Source organism: Epinephelus moara, chromosome 21, assembly GCF_006386435.1.
Source record: "Epinephelus moara isolate mb chromosome 21, YSFRI_EMoa_1.0, whole genome shotgun sequence".
NCBI lineage: Eukaryota > Metazoa > Chordata > Actinopteri > Perciformes > Serranidae > Epinephelus > Epinephelus moara.
Genome location: NC_065526.1, coordinates 15,362,419 through 15,379,684, shown reverse-complemented (window position 1 = coordinate 15,379,684; position 17,266 = coordinate 15,362,419). Strand labels below are relative to the sequence as shown.

Genomic DNA, 17,266 nt, shown 5'->3' with positions numbered 1-17,266 from the left:
GGTCTCTGCGGCTTCTCTGCTACTGTGCAATTTGTTGTCATGTGACCATAAATTCACGAAGCACCCATCATTTCTATCTGGCTGTGATGGAGAGAAGTACATGGGAGAAGTGGTAAGTATTTATTTACACAAGAAACTTTAATAATACTATAATTTGACACCAGAATCATTGAAATTGGCCCAGAAAATGAAGTTCTGTCATAAAAGACATTTTAAAATTTATGTGGGTAATGGGATTTTTCAAAAGAATGACCCAAGAGGTACACTCAGTCAAATTTTGGTGCTTCTTTCCAGATTTGCTCAGCTAAGAGTCTTCGTGAAAACTGCATAAATGGGTTTTAAAAATAATTATTTTCTTAAGAACAGTTGGTGATTGACGCCCAGTGACTTTAGGTAATGCCATCTTATATGGCGGCAGCACAGCCTGTTCAGTAACTTGATCTGTGTGGAGTGTTCTACAAAATGTTAACAAAGTTTTACCAACAGAGTAATAATAAAACCGGCAAAGCCTCAGCTCTCTATAGTCAATATATAAACCATCCATGAGTGGAAATGTTCAGTGCTGAGTTAAACATAAATCTCCATGGTTATAGACTAAAAGCTAAAGAGGTTTGGCAACAGATCTTTTTCCTATACTGTGCGCAGGCCTAAGCAGTCTTATTCCTTCAAGGGCCCTTCTCAGGCAGTTCTTCTTTTATTCATCTTAAAATGTGCTGAGCATACTGACATGCTTTATATTTTGACATTTGCCCTTCAAAATCAATTATACTTTTTACTTTTTTTTTATGTGTGTTTTTGTTGAGGTTTAAAGAGGATCCAGTGGTGGAAAATGTACCCAGACCTTTTACTGAAGTAAGTGTAGAAAAAAGGATAAAAGTCCAGCATTAAAATTTTTACTTGAGTAGAAGTACAAATGTATTAATACCAAAAGGAATGGTACTCACTTACAAAGAATGACCCATTTCAGGATAATATATATCTTATAACTGGATTGTAATTATTGATGTATTCATAATAAGCACAACTTTAACGTTGCAGATGGTTGAGGTGCATAAAACGCCTTTTCAGTGTCACATGGAGATTGGGGACAGTGCCTGTGGAGTGGCAGACAATTATCGAGGTATCACACTGCTCAACCTCCCCAGAAAAGTCTATTTCAGGGTGCTGCAAAGGAAGCGCCTACCAACTGTCGAACCTCAGATTCATGAGAAGCAATGCAGTTTATGTGCTGGAGGTGGAACAGTGGACTGGCTTTTTACACTTGCAAGGCTGCTGGAGGAATCATGGGGGAGTTTGCCCATCCAGTAAAAACATGTCTTTTGTGGACTTGACCAAAGTGAGTGTTGATCAGAAAGGAAGATGTAAAGTGCTGAGGTTGATACTTTCAAGAATGAAGCCCCCCCCCCCCCCAACCGGTTTTAAGTGGTTTTAGAGGTCTTTCAGGGTTCAAGTGACGTAAAAGTGATGTTGTGACGTGTATGACTTATAAAAAATAAGGGTAATTCTACATATATGATTGGTTACAAAACTTAGGAAAGTGAGTGAGTGAGAGAGAGAGAGAGAGAGAGAGAGAGAGAGAGAGAGAGAGAGAGAGAGAGAGAGACTAGGTATAAAGGTCAGTGCTCGAGCCTTTTGGGCTCAGTTCTTGGTCTGGACCACCAACTCACATGGGTTTATTTGGATGTCATCTTTGAAAGAAAAGAAGAAAGAATATACCTTCTTGCATTGGATTGCATTGCATTCTGATCAGCCTCCTGGTTTTTCTTCAGAGTGTTCTGAACTTTCTTTGATTTTATTGGAAGCAAGTTTTACTGAATTTTGACCAACACCACAGACTATTTTTTGGTTTGAGGGCAACAAATAAATCCACAACAAGAGCTCTGTCCGTACACTCGGCACAAAGTCAGTCATGTTTTAAGGGGATGTTGGCCTCCACCAGGGTAATTCCTTGTCACCAATTCAGTTTATAATATTCATTATCTAAGAATTGCTTCTCTGCTCTTTGCAGATGATGTGGTCCTATTGGCTTCCTCAGATGGTGACCTCTGGCACCCACTGAGGCGGAAGCCATCCAGTTTGATCGGAATGAAAGTCAGTACCTTTCATGTCTGAGGACATAGTTTTATGCCAGAAAACGTTGGATTGCCCCCTCTGGGTTTGAAGTGAGGAACTGCCCCAAGTGAAGGAGTTCAAGTATCTGGGGGTCTTGTTCATGAGTGAGTGTAAAAAAAGAAAGTGTAAAAATGTGTAAGATGGACAGACGATTTGCTGTAGCATCAGCAGTGATGCAGGTGTTCCACCAGACTGTGCTGGTAAAGAGGGAGCTTAGCCGAAAGGCAAAGCTCTTGATTTATTAGTCCATACATGTTCCAAGGCTTACCTACAGTCATGAACTTTGGGTAGTGACCGTAAGAATGACATTGCGGAGACAAGTGGCCGAAATGAGTTTCCTCTGTAGGTTGGGTAGGCTCAGCCTTAGAGACAGGGTGAGCAGCTCAGACATCTGGAGGGACCTCAGAGTAGAGCCACTGCTCCTTTGCATTCTAAGGGGCCAGTTGAGGTAGTCTGGGCATCTGGTAAGAAGGCCTCCTGGCAGCCTCCTGGTAAGAGTTTTCCAGGACACGTCCAACTGGGATAGAACCAGAACTGTCTGCTGTGTTTATAAAACTTATCTGGCCTGGGAATGCCTTTGGATCCCCCAGGACGAGCTGGAAAGCGCTGCTGCGGAAAGGGACGTATGGACTACCTTAACCTGCTGCCCCTGCTGGCTAGATGGATGGATTTTTGTGTTGATAATCTAATTCTGCAAAGTAACTAGTGACTAAATTTACCAAATTTATACTTAAGTACATTACTTGAGTCAGTGTACTTCATCATTTTCCACAACTGCTTTTAATACACACTGTCACTGCTTTAATGTAACATTTCAGCTCAACTGACCTTGCCAAATGGAGCCAGAGAGTAATCCAGAAAAGACAGAGATGAAAGATAACAATGATCTAAATCATCCCCCAAAGTCTGATGAGAGAGACCAGTGGGCCAACAAGAAAGAGTTCATTTTGGCAGTAATTGGAGAAATCATTGGTCTGGGCAATGTTTGGAGATTTCCATATCTGTGCTTCAAAAATGGAGGAGGTAAAAGTCTCACCCACACAAAGAAAAAATATGGAGAAAATAGAGAGGAAGACAAGATCACATTATAAATTACAACTAGGCCCACTGCAATCATTGACAGGGCTCAATGGTCCAGTTTATGTTTGTTTGCATATAATTTTTCTCTTCAGGAGCTTTCCTGGTTCCTTATATTTTGTTCCTGTTCGCCTGTGGAATGCCTATCTTCTTCCTGGAGTTATCTGTGGGACAGTTAACTAGGCAGGGTGGAATCACATGTTGGAGGAAAATATGTCCCGTCTTTGAAGGTACTTCTAGCTCAAGTAAAAATTCAATACCATTGAATATAACAGATTTATATCAAATGTGTGCACTGATCAGTTATTTTACAGATAAGGTTTATAGTGTTCTGTCCTCAGGTTTAGGCTACGGCAGTATCTTGCTCATGCTATACACTGAGATGTATTACATCGTCATCCTGGCCTGGGCCTTCCTCTACCTCTTCTCCTCCTTCCACACTGTACTCCCCTGGGCCAGCTGCAACAACACCTGGAACACAGGTGCACATAAACAATCAACTCTATGATATTATTAATATGTTAAATGCTTACTTTTTCAGAGTTTAAGGATAATCATGAGGAAATTGTATATTTTTGTGTTACAAATTCCATATTCCAAATTACCAAAAAAAAAAAAAAAATCGATTCCACCACAAACACAACACAACACAACACACACACACAGACACACACTGTTGAAAATTCTTGTGTACACTGCGAATCAATCCACAGCTGAAAATAGTCCCTGACAAATGCATTTTGTACTTCTGTTTGAGTGACATTTGCTACAAACTACAGTAAACTGCAATTTAAGAAATTAAGTTGTTGTTCTTACACATTCAACTACACATTTGTGTCCCATTTTAAAAGGTTTTACATCTTCAGTATAGAGAGATCAACTGAAGCTTTCTGTGAATTTTGTTCTCTCATGGGATTTATTTACTATAAACAGTGGTGGTTATTATAAACTGTCACATCCTTTAGCATCTGATTCACTGTGTAGCCTGCCAAGTATTTTTGAGCCACTTATGTTGGTAATATTGTGGTGACTACCGAAAGTGTGACGGCTTCATGAATGATGTGTTTGTACATTTGTCGGCATCTCCTTCTCCATGGAGGAGTATTTTGAACAAAAGAGGAAAGAAATCTAATAAAAGAATAGTAGGGATACGAGAAAGAGTTGATAGCATTTCTTGGAGCTGACAGTAAGGTGACTAATATATTTTAAACATCAAGATTTAAAATTCACAAACTACAACTTTCCACTCTAACCTGTTATTTTTACTGTTTTTCACCACCAGAGGGCTGTATCGATAATCGACAAAATAAATCATCAGATGACGACATTTCTCAGAATGCAACTTCTTCAGCTGAGGAATTCTGGCAGTATGTGCTCACAAATACTCTACTTGATACAGTAATTCATTAATCGACTCAGAAAGGAAGATGTTCCTAAACATAGAGTATGTTGTGTTCAGGAGGAGAGTGCTGGGTTTGTCTCAAGGTATTGAAGAGATGGGAAGTATCCACTGGGACCTGGCTGGATGTCTTCTGCTCAGCTGGATTATTTGTTACTTCTGTGTTTGGAAAGGTGTCAAGTCCTCGGGAAAGGTGAGCTCCCAAACAATGTCTGACAATACTGAGGGACTTAATCAGCTCCTGTTTGACATTAACTAAATCTGAATTGAATTTTCTTTGTCAATTCACACAATCAGACAATTGGCACTTGAAATGTATCTCATCTTGTAGACTTCTTTTAGTCATACACCTCACACATGCATAAAACAAGAGGGGTAGCGCAAGGTCAGCTGTAGTACGGCACCCCTGGAGCATTGTGGGGTTTCGGTGCCTTGCTAAAGGGCACCTCAGCAGTGCCACATAGAACTGGCACATCTCCAGCTGCCAGTCCACACTCCATACTTTGACTGTTTAGGGACTTGATCGAGCAACCCTTTGGTTCCCAAGCCAGGTCCCCACAGACCGAATTACTAGCTACAACAATAGATGTATGTTTAGTTTTTTTTTAGTGCATTTTTATTTTGTCCACCTCACGTATTTATATCCTTACTCCTCTTTCAGGTCGTCTACATCACAGCAACATTTCCTTATGCTATGATGACTGCTTTGCTGATCCGTGGTGTGACACTGCCAGGAGCCATTGATGGTATTCGATTTTACCTCTCTCCTGACCCAACACGTCTGGCTGATCCTCAGGTGAGGCACACATGTGGGTGATGAGTTCTCTCCTTTATGGTTTCTACATCACTACTGGCTCTCCATAACAGATGCAATGGAGTAGAATATATGTTTGTTACTGGGGTAGGACAATACATGGGAAGACATTTCTAAACCTCTGGTCACTGCTCCGAATCCCCTGCTGTAAATCTATTTGGAAGTTATGCACCTATTTGGGATAGGCTACACTCATTGACTCCACCCCCTATTAGTCAATTGGCCTGAACACAAACACACACCTTCAAACACTCACTGTTGACCTCCTTCCCAAATTTCAGCCTTTCAGGGAAAAAACTGTGGCCGCCAAATGGTGGGGAAATTTTTGAGTACCGATCAACCATCCAACCGAGTTTTGTTGGTCACAGCTAAATATTTTTTAGAAAAAATTAAAACTTTTGAGGACCAATGGACTGACCAACAGAGCGAACTGTACCCCTGCTAGTGACAGACAAAAACAAAAGACAACTATAAACTGAATATATTTTCATTGTTCAAAGGTATGGATGGATGCTGGGAGCCAGATATTATACTCCTACGCTGTCTGCACAGGCTGTTTGGTATCTATGGGAAGCTACAACAAATACAACAACAACTGCTACAAGTAAAGAATTTAAATATATAATGCTAAAAATATAATATAATGGAATAAATATATTTGTCCTCTCTGTATACCACAGTATGTTGTTTTCATATGATTCAATGTACATTACATTACAGAGATGCAATTGCCCTGTGCCTGTTGAACAGTGCAACCAGCTTTTTTGCTGGCTTTGCAATTTTCTCTGTCCTCGGCTTCATGTCTTATGAGTTGGGTGTGGAAGTCTCAGCAGTGGCTGAATCAGGTATGAAGTTGCTTGTAATGCCACACATGGCCTGCTGAATCAGGTATGAAGTTGCTTGTAATGCCACACATGGCCTGAGACTAAGGTGTACATTACTATGTTAATCATTACCTAAAATATTTTTGGCATTTGCTTTGCAGGTCCCGGCCTGGCTTTTATTGCCTATCCTCGGGCAGTAGCCATGATGCCTTTACCCCATGTTTGGGCTACCCTCTTCTTCATTATGATTATCTTCCTCGGACTGGATACTGAGGTGGGATGTTTCTAACAAACTGGAAGAAAACAAGAAACAAAACCTGATAAGCTTGGCTTCCTCTTGGAGCCAACTGATTAGTCACCACAATGATTAGAAAAGGGTGCGATACGAAACCACCGGCATATAAAATCAATGCTCAGTGAAGAAAAAACAATGTCCTAAAAGCATCTAAATGCTGAGTAGAACAGCTGAATGAAATTAGTACAGCTAGTGTACCTTTGACATTGTAGGGACTCATTTGATTCAGTGTTAATGTGGAGCATTGACGCTTACCCGTAGTGCCATTTATCAATCTAGATTATTTAGGGTGAGTTGCCAAATGTCGGCGATATGGACTGTAAAGATGTCTGCCTTCTGTCAATTGTCGTGGAACCATGGTGTGAGCCATTTCATGTAGGAACTATTTTCTTTCTACGCAACTACGCTATACCCAACCGTATCACTGCCCAGAAGTACTATAAGCACACATCAACTCATAAACAAGAGGCTCGTGCTCTTGACAGTGTGAGATGTAAACATTAATGGCGTCATCCTCGGCCTAGCTGTAACATTAGCTAGCTCAGTGGTGCTTCGTGTGTACTGCACTAGCAGTAGATGCACACTTCCTACTGCATGGTGATTCAGTTGGCAGCTGTAGTTTAATTAGAAAGAAAATAGTTCCTACATGAAACTGCTCACAACAAGGTCTGTGGATTATCTTGAGTAACCAGGTCATGATTTCTGTAAAGAGACATTGCTGTTGAGTTTTTCCAAATGTATGTAAATTGGCTATTTGGTCACCAAAAGCAGAGTGCCATCTAGTTCCATTATATTTGAGAGACATCTCTAAATATAGACAGACATCTCGAAACAGACAATATCTCCAACACTCGGAGACTCACACAAAGAACCTCTAGCTTGATAACTAGCACTACAGGTAAGAGGTAAAATATGTATTTTTGATTTTCGTGTGAACTTCCCATTTAATCTATGCTGTTCTTCATTAAAAAGCATTGTTGTTGTTTTTGTTTGTTTGTTTGTTTGTTTTACCCACAGTTTGTTTATCTGGCAGCCATAAACACATCCATATCAGACATGTATCCATCCTTCTTTCTGACTGGCCATCGACCTAAACTGCTTCTGCTGGTCGTCTGTGGATTATGCTTTGTCATTGGTCTCTGTATGGTCACTGATGTATGTGTCTTTTTTGTTTCTTTGTGATTTAAAGAAAATAACCACTATTTATGTCTGTCCGTCTGTATTTTTGTTTAACAGCATGTTTGGGTTACCAGTTAGAAATGCAGGCAAAATATTGTTTTCTGCTGTAGATACAACTGAGCAGATAAGAGCCACTGTTTCAAAAATGTCCTCCTTATCTCTCCCTCTGTTTCCTCTCTGTCTGCAGGGAGGACTTTATGTGTTTCAGGTTTTTGACTACTACGGCTGCAGTGGAATCCCATTGATACTTTTTGCCATGCTGGAGTCCATTTGTATAGGATGGGTATATGGTGAGCTATATTTAACATCTCATCCAGTCAACCAGCACTAAACAAGCATTTCACCAGCCAGGGATTAACGCACCTATGTCCAGCTCCACATCAGTTTTACATGAGCTACATGCTGATTCGGTTGTTTTCACTTATATTTCATCATGATAACATTTTATTAAATGACCTGATAATAACATGACTGTCTGTCTCCAAGGTGCTGATCGCTTCTACAATAAGATTACAGACATGATTGGCTACCGCCCCATGCCCTATATGAAATATTGTTGGAGGTACATCACTCCATGTGCATGTTCAGTAAGTAAATACAATGAATCATTGTCACTCTAAGCCTAACAAAGTTACTATGATGTGAATTACACTCTTAAAGGTAGGATCTGGAGGATTTTCAAACAAAACAAAATATAGACATGTACAAATGAAATCCTGCTTAATCATCACCTATGGGCTTCTACTCGTGTGGTGGTGACTCTGTTTGCAGAGCTCCTGCCCTTTAACTGTATTTTGATGTTTTTGTGAGCTCGGACTGCTTCTGGGCTGAGATTTCCCCAGCCAATGAGAGAGTGCAGGTGCCGTGCCCGAGTGTGTCCGAGCGTGCACCAGTGCGAGCCTTGCCTGAACCTCTTCTGTGAAGCCTTCTTCCGTACCTCCGGGCTCCGTACACCCGGGAGAGTTGAGCCTGATAGGAGGGGCCAAATTTGAATGTGTGTTTACAAACAGCAACTGGAAAATCCTCTAGACCCTACCTTTAAAGATGAAAGAAAATTAATGTAGACTGAACATCAGGGCGATTCAACCGGTGGCCCATATGCCAATTCCAGCCCACCAGTCAAGCCAGACTGGCCCATTGATAAGTAAAGGATAAAGCCTCCTGCGGGGTCCATTATCAGGAATTAATTGCCAACGGGGAGACATGAAGGCCATTTATTCCTGATTATGAACACCTGAAAAGGCATTATCCTGCTTGTACCATGGTCACTTACCAAAGAAGAAAACATGAAGAATATACATTAGTTGTTTTCATGCATATTGCAATCAAAATCCAATGTTTTTCACAAGGCATGACTCAGTTTCCCTGGTAATACCTCAGGATTTACTAAACACCTGGAACAATCATTACCATCCCATAAGGTTCTTACACAACGGAAATGTTATATGCGACTCCAGTAAAAAGGACGCACTCTGGATATGACTTGGCAACAGGAGATATTTCTAGCCTGCCCAGCTCATAGAACCCTCTGGTTCAGCTGTTAACCACAAAGCTAACGTTACGCTAGCAAGATTCACAGTCAGTAACATTTCATATGGTTGACAGCCAGTAAATATAATTTGACAGTATGTTTAACAGCAAGACTAACTGGCTACCCAGCCATGTCACTGTCCTCAAATTAGTATTAAGATTTTCACAAACAAACTATATGCCATATGTAACATTACTGTCGCCCACAGCCTGAAGTTACAAGTTGAATAGTGAATGGGATGTGAGATGATCACTGATAATCTACCATTAAGTAGCTCAGTCCATAGGGACTTGGGTTGGGAACCGGAGGGTCGCCTGTTTGAGTCCCCGTCCGGACCAAAATATGGAGCGTGGACTGGTGGCTGGAGAGGGGCCAGTTCACCTCCTGGGCACTGCCGAGGTGCCCTTGAGCAAGGCACCGAACCCCCCAACCGCTCGGGGCAGCCCCCCTCACTCTGACATCTCTCCACTTTGTGCATGTATAGGTCCTGTTTGTGCATGTGTGTGTCTTTCGGACCTGTGTGTAATTGACAAGCAAGAGTGAAAACATTGAATTTCCACTCAGGGGGATTAATAAAAGTATATAAACTAAAATAATAAAATAAACTTAAGGATGGATTACACAGCTAAGGACCTGGACAATTTATAAAGACTACAAGTTTAGATGTGGCAAGACAGTAGGGTAATGCCAAAATTGTTGTACAACCTGCTCAGAACAGAAGAAGAGGGGGTGAGTCAGAAAGTCTAGAGGTCTTTGGGAAGAAACCACACCTGAATCTACCACTAGCAGTAGATCATAGATGGACAAACTATTCATATGGGTATATTCATGGGTCTGAGATTCCAATGATTCAAGAACAAGAATCTATTTTTTTTTTGAAGATGGTTAGGTGTTCCACCATCTTTCAGTTCAGCAAATCTGTACAGCAAGACCTCCAAGCTCTGCTAAGCAGTCTCATCAGTGGTGTAAGGATTCAAAGCCATCAAGGCAAGAGCAGTCAGTACACTGCTGTTGTCTCAGGATGAGAAAGTCAAACATGCTAACAAGACCATGAAGTGTGGCAGGAAGTGGAAGCCTCAGGAAGCAGTGAAGGAAGCAGAAGCATACTGGAAACATTGGGATGTTGTTGGGGTGGTTCGTCAAGCATGGCTATGGCTTGGAAACTACAATGCCAAGACTACAAAGGCCAATGCCAAAGGCAGGGCAGGACTTAGGGGGTGAAGGGTCTAAGATGCAGCAGAAGACTTTCATGTAAAAGTGATAGAGCTCACTTCCCAAGGCCAGTGGATACAGTAAAACCAGCCACTTGCATGCTCGCTGTCCTGGAAGGAACTCTGGGGTGTCACTGCTGTGGCCAACCTCCTGCCAACTCCAACCAATCTATAGATCTGGGGCAAAGAGGAGGATGCATCCTGCAAGCAGTGAGGAGCAACCCTCTGAACCCTGAATCACATCTTGACTAGATGTCCCAAAGCACTGGGCGTAGGTCGATACAGGTGGAGGCACGACAAGGTCCTTACAGTAATTGCCAAATAGACTCTGCATAGAGTCAAAGCCAACACTTACCAGGCACCATCACCTAGAGTCATCAGTTTCCAAAAGGAAAGAGAAAAGGTGCACAAGGAAAGAATAACTGCCAAGAACCCGCCCTCTCTTTTGCATCGAGCTTCTGAATGGGACCCGCCCTCCGTTTTGCATCGAGCTTCTGAATGGGAGACGCAAGTGGACCTCAAGAAGAGGTTCATCTTCCCAAAAGAGGTGGCAGTAATCTTACTCTGATCAGACATAATTCCTCAATCCAGGAGCACAAAAACCATCTTGATTGCCAAACACACAATGCCTTGGGAGGACAAGTACCAGATTTGATCGATGAGGCTGCCATCAATCAGAATCGAGTATTCACCCAGACCACGATATAGGTTATGTTTACAAAAAAATTTAAACCAGAAAAAAATAATCCCAAAGATAATGGATATTTTGCCACAATAAATCCTTCAAAAGAAGGCCTATTTAAGTTATTGTTTTTTTCATTATGATTAGGGCTACTTTTGCAATGTAGCGAACTAAACGTTTTGAAACTGTGATTGTGATGAACTGCACATTGTATCAAATGTACATACATATTGAGAATAATAGCTTAGGTAAAAGTCCGGTCCCTGGGCTCTAGTTTTCTTGAAACATGCCCCCTGGTGTTCGATATAAAACAAAAGCAAATAAGGTAATCCCTTTAAGTAATCTATTTCTAAAGACAGCAGCTGTACACCACCCACTGTACCTGTAACTGTAACTCACATTTTGTATTTTGAATATGTAACTTAGTTACTTGTATTCCATTACTCCCCAACCCTAATATTTGTTCACAGGGCATATTAATCTTCTCTCTGGTCAAATTCACCCCTCTGAGTTACAACAACATCTACCACTACCCCTGGTGGGGCCACGCCCTCGGGCTATTACTCGCTTTGTCTTCAGTCATCATGGCACCACTGTGGTTTCTCTACAGTCTGGCTGTAACTCCAGGAACACTGAGACAGGTACTCTGACTTTGGTGTGGTGTCTTTTTATGGTGGATTTACAGGGAATCTACCAATATCAGAAACTTAAATCTAATGCTTTTTAAGGTAATCTTCATCTACAGTTAATTTAAGTGTTTACTTTCATGAAGAAGAACTTCACTCATTTTCACAAAAAGAAATTAAAAGATGGATTCATGAAATTATATAAAAAACATTTGTGACAATTAAGACTTCACAAATTCAAATTTAAGACTATGTTATGATGTTTGAGGCCTAACATGTATATATTGAATTTAAGACAACTGAAGACTTTCCAAAGACTTGCAGACACCCTGATTAATGGTGGCTCTCTCCTTCTCTCCTCACAGAGACTGAAAGTGGTGACCACTCCAGCAGACCTGTCAAGATCATCACGGGAGAAAACTCTTACAGTTGAAACATGTCCTTCCCAAAATGAACATGAACTGTGTGCTTTGAACATGACTGAAAATAATCAGCTCTAATTCAAAGGTTTGAAAGACTTTCTGAAATTAATATAACAGCATGTTTTATTTGGTTGACTAAATATTATATAATGCACAAATGTTTTACTTCTGACAGATTTTAGGAATCTGAAGTGATTAGCTGCTTAAAATGAAACAATTAAATTACATATTGCGGGAGTTTATTTAATTGTATTGTATGTGGTCAAATGTATGTAAATATTTACAGTGTGTATGTACGTGTATGTGCCAAAATGAAGGCTCTGCATGGAAATATCTGTGTTTTATTTCACCTTTGGCAAGTTAATGAATAAATCAGCTGATTAAAGTCAGTGGAGTATTAAGTTTGTGTTGACTGTGGGTGAAAATTAACATGTTCGAACTGCAGATTTGAGGTGTTGATTACAAAAAGGGAGATAACTGACAATTTATTTAACATCATTCAAAATCAGTGAGGTTTAGAAAATCACCTGTTCTGCCAAGTCACAGTTCTCAAATGTGTCCAGCAGAGGGGGCTAGATGTTAGATATTAAATCACTACGGTAACTGTCCCGCCTCGTCAGTATCTGTGAGGAGACTCGTCTTATTATGTACATTATCATCACAGATCTCTGGTTATGAGTGGGTTTATTCTGTTAGATGGTGCATGCTAACCAAACAAGCTCCTGGGTTGATTTGCTGTAGTTGTTACAGACTTTTTTTGACACATCCCAGAAATTTAAAGAAATGTTAGAAGGTTAAAACGAAGGCCATGTTACTGCAAAGGGTGACGATATATGGCATCTTACATACTGTACTCCTTGTTGAGAAACACCAAAAGCCCTGTATCATCTTACTTTGCTTTTCATTTCATTGAAATTTTCTCAGAAGATCTACTTTACAAACATTCACCTGTAGCACAGACACAGACACAGACACAGACACAGACACACACACACACACACACACACACACACACACACACACACACACACACACAAAGTATTATGTTTCACCTCTAGATCCAGTTACTAATTAATACAATAACAATGATGTCAAGAGATCAATAAATAGGAGATCCAGATGGTTTGCTCAGCTTTCATACTGCATCAACTGCATTGATCAATATAGTTTACACTGATGCTATAATTGATAATAATAAATACAAACATTTACTGTTAAATTCTGTAAGAATTAATCATTCTAAAATGTGGATTTCTCATTTTGGTATAAAAAAAGTCAGGATCAATCTATCCTTCTTTCAGTGACTGATGCTATCAATGAATCTTTGGCATTTACAGAGTGTTTGGCTCATAAATGAGGACAAGACGAGGTGCAGCGTGTTTCAGAAGAAGTGTTTTTTTTAGCCATGGCCTGTTTCACAGAGCAGACCGAATTTTCCTGCTAAGAGGCACTGTATATAAAATACAGATACAATAAAATAATGAAGATGAATGTATTATTAATGACTAAAACACAGCCATAATTCTTTGATCCATTTCATTCATAAATGGATTTTTAACAATATTAATTTTGTGTATGGGCCACAGCACAACAAAGGAGGAAATAACAACAATAAACACAATTAAAATAGACCAAAAAATGAACTGCCTACTCAATTACTTATGGTAGGAGCACAAATATCAAGAAAAAATAACAAAATCTGTGAGTCTAAAAATTAGGCATGACGCATTCTCGGAACCCATCGGCTGTATTCGGCGTCTGACTTCTGGCAGACGCCGAATACAGCCTCTGGGGGCAGACCCCCGATTTTTTGGCATTCCGGTTTGATTTGGGCAGAGGAGGCAAATTTCCGTTTCCGACTTCCGTTTATATATAAGTAAATATGCTGAACCATTGCGATGGATGCAGAGTTTGCAGTGACGGCAATTATGTTCCTCCTCGTTAGTTCACCGCACGGACCGTTTAACCTGGCAACAACTGCAGCCGGCTCAAACGTGATTGGTCAATATCACGCGGACTACAAACAGCCTACAACCGGAAACCAGGGCTCTTCCGTTCTTCTTCCGGAGGCAAGATCTCCGGGGTTTGCCTGCAGACTCTACATTCACTGAATGTAGAGTCTGTATATAGATACTAGGCATGACGCCATGCGGCAAAACAGAACAAGCCGAGTCACAAGTCAGGGCAGCTGGAACACTGCATACTGTGCCTGATGGAATTTTCCCTCCTGGTTCCTTTACAATCAAGATGGTGGCAAAGATAACAAAAAATTATACATATATTGGGGACAGAATTCATCTGTAGATGCTCCGGTTCAAAATAAGACCAATCTTTTCTATGGATGTCAGTTTTTTAAGTCAAGATGAAGGCCAAAATGTGGCTTGCAAAAGATGGTTAGCCGAGCCAGTTTCCCAGAAAACTTGTGTCCTACCGGCCCGTGAGAGGAGTGAGGAGTCAGCATTCAATAACGGTATAAAACAGTCAATAAAACAAGTTTTTCAACAACTGTGAATCACCCCAACCACATCTGCACACAAAATATTAGGCTGATTGGTCCAGTAGTTTGTGAGATTAACTGCAGACAAAAAGATACACACAGTCATTCACACATGCATGCACACAAATACATGACCAAATGCATGACCCCCTCCAGGCATCATCTCTCCTCATCTGGGGGAGATAATCAACATTCCCAAAGGAGAAAAAAATGAGAAGAAACCGTATATATATATACACAAATATACATCAAGAGGTAGACACTCAAAAGGGTGTCCCTGACCACCATCGTGCCTAAAGGCCATCATCAAGTTTGGGATAACACTAAAGAGGTACCTCTATTTGTCCCATACCAGGCAGGGGCACCATCAGGGATTTTGGACCCCATCAAATGATATCACATTGGGCCCCACCATCAGAGCCCAACTGTGAATCTTGCACATTTACTGTAACCACACCTCCAAGACCCAATCAGCCTATTCAAAGCTTTAAATTAGGTTATGATACTTTGAAAGGAGCCATTTATTTTTGATACTTTTAGTATATTTTGCTGGTAATACAGTTTAACTTTTACTTAGGTAACATTGTGAATCCAGGACTTTATCTTGTAAGCGAGTATTTCTAGACTGTGTTTTTTTCCTCAAAATCTGAGTACTTCTTTCACCACTGGTAAAAACATCAGAAATACTAAAACTTCTGTTACTATGAACTGACATGTTATTTGATAGCTGCTCACTTCCTTCCTCAATTGGGAGTCGGCCTCGGGCTGGTTCATTAATAATGGGAGGTTTGGGGAGACAAGGCTGCTGAGGACGAGGCCTCTGTACTTTGGCCTGGTACCAGGCAGGGACAGGGACGACTGGCTGAGTATGAATAGCTTACTAAAAGTTTGTCTGTAATGATTAAATGATGGCTTGAAGAGGAGCAGAATGGAAACACTCAGAATTTTCTGTGAATATATTAACTGTTAGGGGAGCAAACATAGTCTATTTAACATTGGAGAAAACATAATTTCCGCTACCAGCTGTGACCCACCTTTGTGAAGAATTGGGTGACATACTGTCACCCTTTCTTTGCTCTCTCCTATGTTTCTTTTCGTTTTTGCTCCCCAGATTTTTTCTTTGAAGCTGAGACATGAAGCTCAGCTCCACTGACAAACCTCACTCCTCTCTCTGCTAGCCTGTGCCGTTCGTGCCAGATTTACAGTAGGACTGAACTGTTTCATAAAAATACAGGGGGAAGGACCAATACAGAGGCTCTCTGATTGTTTACTTTTTTTTGCGAATAACAAGAAAATGAAACGGTCAGTATTAGTTTGCACATTCGAAATGAAGTCTTCTGTTAACAATGACAAGTTAATAACTGTTATTGAAAAAAATAATTACACATGTTCTAATACTAGGGCCCTGTCAGTCATGGGGCCTTAGAATCATTCTCAGTTTTTCTCCCCACTACTGATGATACCAGGTGTTTTACCAGGTGTAACATTTATAACCAGAAACCAACAGTAAAGAGACCACGCAGATGATAAGTAACACAGAGAGGATATAGCTGATCAGTAATAGTGGACAGCTACAAAAAGGGGGGAATGTCAGTTCTGTTATTAAGGACTTTGGGTGACAAAGTGTTCAAACTGTAAATCAAAAAATAAATCACATTTCTAGAGAAGGGTAAGCTAGTATTTTACATGAAGTATCTACTCACTGTTTAAATTTCTCCTGAAACCTCTCAGCCTTCACATATGCATAAACATTAGGTGTGCAAAGTCATCCAGAAGGTTGGATTGGACCTTTTGGTGGGCCTGTTCTGGCCCTCGGGCCATATGCTTGACACCATTGCTTTAAAGAATAAGGACTTCTCCCATGTGTGGGTGATAGGATGTTTTGGTTTCGTGAAAGAAATTACTCTGTTGATAGTTTCCACATTTGTAGTTTCCAGGTTCCATGGAATTCAGAAACATAGGGGGGGCTTAGGCTTTAACTAGATGTGTGTGTGTGGTTTTAACCAGCTATACCATTACCATTGTTTTGTGTTTTTGTTGTTATCAGGTTTTTACATGCTCTTGTACTGTGTAATCTCCTTGCTGTTATGTGTTTGTTTTTATATGTATGTTGTGTTTGTTTTAAGCACATTGAGCTATGCTTGTCATATGAAATGTGCTATACAAATAAATTTGACTTGACTTGACTTAGGTGGATGATCTGCCCTCACCAACATGTTTCTGATGTTAGGGGGTCTTTTTTAAACAACCCATAGTGGAAACGTTGCCATCTACTCTTATGTAATAACTAACTCCTCAGTCCTCCCAAGACGCTCCTTTTATATCTTTATTTATCTAAGTGAAGCGTTCAGATATTAACTAATTATACTTTCAGATTATGTCAACAGTGCTGACGCAACATGCCAAAATATGCAGCAATGTGCCGACATGTGAGTTTCAAACTAACAGCTTTAAAAATGTGGAAACGCATTCATCATGCGTTTTAAACCTCAAAAATACACACAGCACATTTTAGTGTGCAACACTGAATGTAGACGTTCTTTTTTTACAAGAAAACTCCACAGGGGGCCTTTAACCATCCTCTCTGGTTTTAAGTT

General features: G+C 40.5%; 1 protein-coding gene across 1 annotated transcript; it reads left to right on the top strand.

Annotated features, from left to right (window-relative positions):
- Positions 1 to 2,082: 2,082 nt before the first annotated feature.
- Positions 2,083 to 12,561, top strand: LOC126408908 (sodium- and chloride-dependent GABA transporter 2-like). Its single transcript, XM_050074697.1, has 15 exons — positions 2,083 to 2,216; positions 2,931 to 3,135; positions 3,285 to 3,419; positions 3,531 to 3,671; positions 4,472 to 4,556; positions 4,649 to 4,781; positions 5,250 to 5,384; positions 5,903 to 6,006; positions 6,123 to 6,247; positions 6,388 to 6,500; positions 7,539 to 7,676; positions 7,888 to 7,990; positions 8,187 to 8,287; positions 11,595 to 11,765; positions 12,116 to 12,561. Exons 2-15 carry the CDS (start codon positions 2,949 to 2,951, stop codon positions 12,248 to 12,250), a joined length of 1,806 nt encoding a protein of 601 aa, XP_049930654.1. The 5' UTR covers positions 2,083 to 2,216; positions 2,931 to 2,948; the 3' UTR covers positions 12,251 to 12,561.
- The last annotated feature ends 4,705 nt before the right edge of the window (positions 12,562 to 17,266 follow it).